Source organism: Polyodon spathula, chromosome 30 (genome assembly GCF_017654505.1).
Source record: "Polyodon spathula isolate WHYD16114869_AA chromosome 30, ASM1765450v1, whole genome shotgun sequence".
Lineage (NCBI taxonomy): Eukaryota > Metazoa > Chordata > Actinopteri > Acipenseriformes > Polyodontidae > Polyodon > Polyodon spathula.
The window spans coordinates 975,758-981,757 of record NC_054563.1 but is presented as its reverse complement, the minus strand read 5'-3'; the positions used below and the strand labels follow the sequence as shown (position 1 = coordinate 981,757).

Below are 6,000 nucleotides of genomic sequence, written 5' to 3'. Positions count from 1 at the left end.
ACCTGGTGTTGGAATTAGATGCACATTCCATATATTGGGTGTGTACAGAAAATAGTGACACAAGTCGAAGGTTAAGGGGTTAACCCATTAAGTGCCATTGTGCTCATTTGAGGACATACTACCTTGTAATTTTTTGGAATATTTGTACCCTTAATTTTCTATTAAACTATATGGTTATGATAGCGTACTCTAATTTTGTTACCAGGAAAAGTCTAAATGTAACTTATCAATTTACATAAATGCAGCTTGTGTTGTGATTTTTTTTTTAAAGAAAAATTAATTTGGTGCTTAATAGGTTAATGCAACAGTAAAGTGCCCAGTAAAATGATACCATGTCTCTTAATGTACCGAAACAAGTGCTGCATCAGTTAGTTTCAGAGTGCGTGCCGCTGCTACTCTGTATATTGAATCCCTCCGCTCCGTTCCTCTCTCTTTGATCCTGGCAGTGTCCAATGAGCTGAAGTGTCCCCCAGACCTCTGGGGATGCTGCCCTTTGTTCCACTCTGCTGGAACTGGGATGTTTGTAACGTGAGGTTTTCTCGCTGCACCTGTTGGCGTGAAACAATTTGAGACCGGCTTCTTGAGTTCATGATGTTGGTACTGTCTGCCACAGTTAATCCCTGGTACATTCTCTTCAGTTTCCTTGTGATCTCTGTGCCAGTTGTGATGGTGGTTGAGTGATTTAGATAGCTACTGACCTTAAACTGAGGGAACATGAAGCCACTTTTTCAGGAACAGTAGCTTGAAACCTGGTTCCAGGGGACCAGGTGACCTAGTTTGAGGCAGCTTTGCTGTATCAAACCTCAAGCTCTCCCCTGGTGTGCCATGCAGGGGCCGGAAACCTAGTCTCCTGAAACCAGGTTCCAGCCACAGTGTCATCATGTGCCCTCAGCTTTACTGCAGACAGAGGTCATTTAACACCAGGAACCAAGCATCCTGTCTTCCAAATAGCCGTCAAATGCAACCAGTTCACTACTGACGTAGGATGTGCCGCACGCCTGTGCGTTGGTGTTTTAGGAAGACAGAGTGCAAGTGAGCCACTGTTTAAAATGCTAACGAAGCAGTCAGATTGCACAGACACATTAATGGAGTCGGCGGTTCAATCCTCTGTCATACTGTACAATAGCAGCATATATAGCAAAATCACATATCAAGCAGCAGCCCAGTGCTACAAAATGCCCTTGTGAAATCCAGGGGCAACGCATCCTGGCAGGATATACATGGATCAAATCAACCCCTCAGCCTGTTGAATAGCACTGACAGCTGTTATCAGGGGACCGCTGTACCGATAAAGTGTGAAAGGGATAATCCCGTACCGATGGGTCTCAGGAGTGGTCGTGACTCGTCATTATGGTAGATCATCAACACTCAGGATAAAACTGTTGTTAACATCTGAAGATTTAATACATCTGTGGTCATGATGGAGGCTATAATCAATTGAAACAACAACTCAAACATATACAACGGCAGTGGTAATCAGGGCAGTCCATGCCTGTTTTCTTTTAATTATCTAGAGCCTGACTTTGTGCTCTTCCCTGGGTCTCATATTTATTTCACTGCATGCCAAACTAGTGTCTCATCGTCAGGCAGCTGTGTTGTGCTGGTCACCCTTGACTCTCAGACAGTTCCTGACCCATGCATTGAACTGCGGTGCTGGAAAATGTGAATTCTCTCAAGCCCTGTTTTTTTCTCTTGTCTCCCCTTCTCCTGTTCCAGCTCTGGTTTGCGTTTGTTAATGGATTTTCGGGGCAGATTCTGTTTGAGAGATGGTGCATCGGGCTCTACAATGTGGTGAGTCTCCCCGTGACAGCCTACAGAGCTGTTCTGACATGCCTCTGTTGTTTATGTCTATGGGTTGTATCGCGTTTTCCAATCAACGAGTCTGGGAAACCATTCATGTCCTATAAATAATAAAATGATTATTTCACACTGCTCTGTGAGACCCAGACCATAGCAACCCAGAGATACGGTCTGTGTTGAATTCTGTGTACAGAAATCATACTGTTAGAGAAAGCTGTGTATATAGGAGAATATACTCTGAATATGTGTGTACCTAGTACATGTGAGGTAAGCAACCATGAAAATAAAACATGCCCTTTTCCAAAGCATATTACAAATACCTCCCTATTGAACCAGTCAATGAGCAGCATACCACAGTACCCCCGCCTCCCCGACAATAAATTAACATGCAGTGTTACAGAAGTGTTACAGACAAAACAAATGACTTCACCCAATAAGAAACAAATCAAATATGCTGTACAAGGTAAAGACAATCTTATTTTAAACAATGCCAACAGTGAAACCAGAATCTTTTAAAATGGCTCCTTTTCAGTATTTCTGTCATCAGGTGTTCCAAGCACACGATCCAGTGTAAGCAACTAGCATGTACCAAAATCTGTGTTGATCATGGGGAGAGTTTAATGGAACAATACCCTCTGGAGAGCAGTCCAGTCAAGTAAGGAGCAGTTTGGGATTTCGTCGATATTATTCAGTAAATGCAGTAAATCCACATGCTCAGAAAGTTGCAGCAACACAAGGATGTGCATCAAACATACAACCTGCTGTAGCACTGTGTTAGACAGAGCAGCTGCATTGGCACTTACACAGGCAATGTAACTCCTGTAACTACAGTGGTCCCTCTATTTCACGATATGCAAAGTCACGGAGTCGGGTAATAAACGGTTCCACCTTGTTGACAGTAAAGGCTACAAGTACTATATGTTACTGTATAACTCGCTGTTTTCAATATGTCCCTTTTTTGATGTGCAAGTCAGGTATCAAAACTAAGAGGGAGCTGTTGTATTCTGCAGCTGTATTAGCACCTCCGTCCGAGACTATGACATAAGCTTTTAAAAACGTTTCCTGAAATAAATCCTGGGTTTGACTTTGCTGGAGCTCAGGGTCATGTTGAACTATTGTTCATTTGCTTCGAGCCTTCTCACATTTCTATAGGTATTAATTGAAGGTATGTAGCTAGGAGTGTTCCCACAAGTTAAATGCTTTGGAAAAAGTTTGCTTGTATGCTTTTTGTTTAGAGTTTCTGTATTGACACTGGCTTTGCACATTGTTTCTTTGATTGGAATACAAGAAGCACTGTATACCGAGGAGTTATATATTTGAGAGGGGGTTAAATTGCCATGTGCAGGTGGTCGGGTTAACACACTGTTTGTTTTTTGTTTGTGAAAGGAATTTTACCTGCACAGTGTATTTGACGCTGCTGGAATGTAAGAAAACATAAAAGAAGGATTAAAAGATTTAGACGCTACTGTGTTTGCTAATCTCAATCTACAAACACACAGTGTTCAGTAATACAGATGCAATCCTAACACAGACTCGCAGTTTGCAAAGTGTTTTCTTAGTGGCCTCCTGTCTTGAGAGACCTGAATGGATTTATCATAGGCGTTTTACCTTATTCACACAGACACAAACTCATACAGTAACACAGTCACACACACACACACACACACACACACACACACACACACACACACACACAGACACAATCCCAGAATATACCCTGTATACTGTGTAGATAAAGTAATTTAAGGTGAGCAGCTTTTTCTTTCCGTGCATTCCCCCAAGTTAAAGCATAAAAACATATGAACACAAGAACATTTGCAATTGAGAAGAGGCCATTCAGCCCATCTAAGGTTGTCCGGTTCCTAGCAGCTGATTGTCAAATTGGATCCAAGTGATTCCACCTCAGCTTATGACCAGGGAGCCCAATGCATGCCCTCACAGCTCTCTGTTTGCTTTGACCCGTCTGCAATGAATGGTTTCCCTTGTTTTCTAAGATCTTCACTGCCCTCCCTCCATTCATTCTGGGTATCTTCGACCGGCCGTGCAGTCAGGAGAGCATGCTCCGGTTCCCCCAGCTCTACAAGATCACCCAGAACGCTGACGGGTTCAACACCAAGGTGAGCAGCATGGAGATGCACCTGCACACACAGCGAAGCACCCTAGAACACACACACACAGCGAAGCACCTAGAACACACACATACACAGCGAGGCACCTAGAACACACACAGCGAGGCATCTAGAACACACACAGCGAGGCATCTAGAGCACACACACAGCACACACACACAGCGAGGCATCTAGAACACACACACAGCGAGGCACCTAGAACACACACAGCGAGGCATCTAGAACACACACACACAGCGAGGCATCTAGAACACACACAGCGAGGCATCTAGAGCGAGGCACCTAGAACACACACACAGCGAGGCACAGAACACACACACAGGCATCTAGAGGCATCTAGAGCACACGCACAGCGAGGCATCTAGAACACACACACACAGCGAGGCACCTAGAACACACACACAGCGAGGCATCTAGAACACACACACAGCGAGGCAACTAGAACACACACTCACAGCGAGGCACCTAGAACACACACACAGCGAGGCATCTAGAACACACACAGCGAGGCATCTAGAACACACACACAGCGAGGCACCTAGAACACACATAGCGAGGCATCTAGAACACACACACAGCAAGGCATCTAGAACACACACACAGCGAGGCATCTAGAACACTCACACAACAAGGCATGTAGAGCACACACACACCTAGGCATCTAGAACCTTCAGGTGGAGCTCAGCAAGCATGGCAATGCCCCCTTCCATCCACTAACCAGACATATAGCTGTATTTAGGAGCATCGTTGGAATAGTGGTTTATGGCATCTGAGAACAAAAGCATTCCTTTCAATTGATTCCCAATCAGTGCATCTCATCTCAGCTGTGATTTCTTTTGTCTATTTCCATCTTAAGCTGCTGGTACCATTCATGGGTGGTGGCTGAAGTATTCTAATTAACAAAACACCCTGTTTCAAATTCCAACAATAACTCTACCAGTGCTGGTTTATATTGGCATAGATGGTTTTAAACTGGTCAAGCTGGTTTGAGGATCATTACGATACATCGTTCTGTTTTTGCAATGTGCTGTGTAGCCGGTTATACCCAGGCAAGCACTTTGCACGCAGGAAGCAGTCCAGTCCCTACGAATCATATTCACGTGGAATCCATACCTGCAGCCGTGAGGCTGCTAATGATAGCCCGTAAAGGGGAATAAGGAAATCATTCATTTAGGGCAAACCTGTAAAGTGTAGCTGTTGAAGACGGAGTGCGGCTGTGCCAGGGAGGCAGTGAAAGGCTTGTTATGAGTGGAAGATGTCTGGTGTGTGTTTTGGCCGCTTCTTAACTCTCCTGGTTTGTTTTTCCCAAAGGTTTTCTGGGGTCACTGTATCAACGCCCTCCTCCACTCCATCATCCTCTTCTGGTTTCCACTCAAAGTGCTGGATCACGGTAATCGCTCCTCTCTATTAGTAACACTTTCGATCCCCAGGTTAGGACTAAGCCAGCAGCACCTCCACTCCCAGTCCAGAGCCTGCCGCTGATTGACAGCTCTGCCAGTTCCAGCAGGTTCTGTGTGCAGGCCTCAGTCGACACAGCAGTCAGGATCTGAAACCTCTCTTTCATTATTGCAGTGCTGTTTGCCAGACTCTGCTTTTAAGTTTGTATTCCCTGTGTTGTGGCACACATTGGTAAACTATTTGATTGATGTTGTTAACAGGTGTGCACTCTGGTCACCAGAATATGAACGAAATGTTGAATAGTTTTAATTGGACAGAATTTTTTTTTTCCTGCTTTTTGGTGCGCAGCAAAATCAGCAAAATCTTTTCTTTCATTAATTTCTTACCTGTTTATTGTCCTTTTATGTGTGTGTTCTGTGAAAAAAAGCCCTTCTAAAAAGACTGCCCAAGGGTGATTTTGAAAGAAAGTGAGGAGGGGAAGCCTAGCTTCTGTACGGGCAGTGTGATGAATGGTCGTTTCAGGCCAAATAATTAGGACTTTGAATTTGCTGCATCAATTGCATGTATTGTACAATTTCCCGAAACATTTAGCATCACTGTCCCGTCTCTCTGTCCCATTGTCGTTACTTCTCGTGCGAAGGCTTATTACTTACAGGTCTAGTAGTTGAGTGCA

At 44.3% G+C, this 6,000-nt stretch overlaps 1 protein-coding gene across 1 annotated transcript in view; it reads left to right on the top strand.

The window, feature by feature from the left end:
- Positions 1 to 1,644: 1,644 nt before the first annotated feature.
- LOC121302757 (phospholipid-transporting ATPase IB-like) overlaps positions 1,645 to 6,000 on the top strand; it is a 40,429-nt gene continuing 36,073 nt past the window's right edge. Inside the window, exons 1-3 of the mRNA XM_041232925.1 lie at positions 1,645 to 1,791; positions 3,795 to 3,917; positions 5,241 to 5,319. Coding sequence (XP_041088859.1) covers positions 3,858 to 3,917; positions 5,241 to 5,319 — 139 coding nt within the window. The 5' untranslated portion in view covers positions 1,645 to 1,791; positions 3,795 to 3,857. The remainder of the gene's footprint in view (positions 1,792 to 3,794; positions 3,918 to 5,240; positions 5,320 to 6,000) is intronic.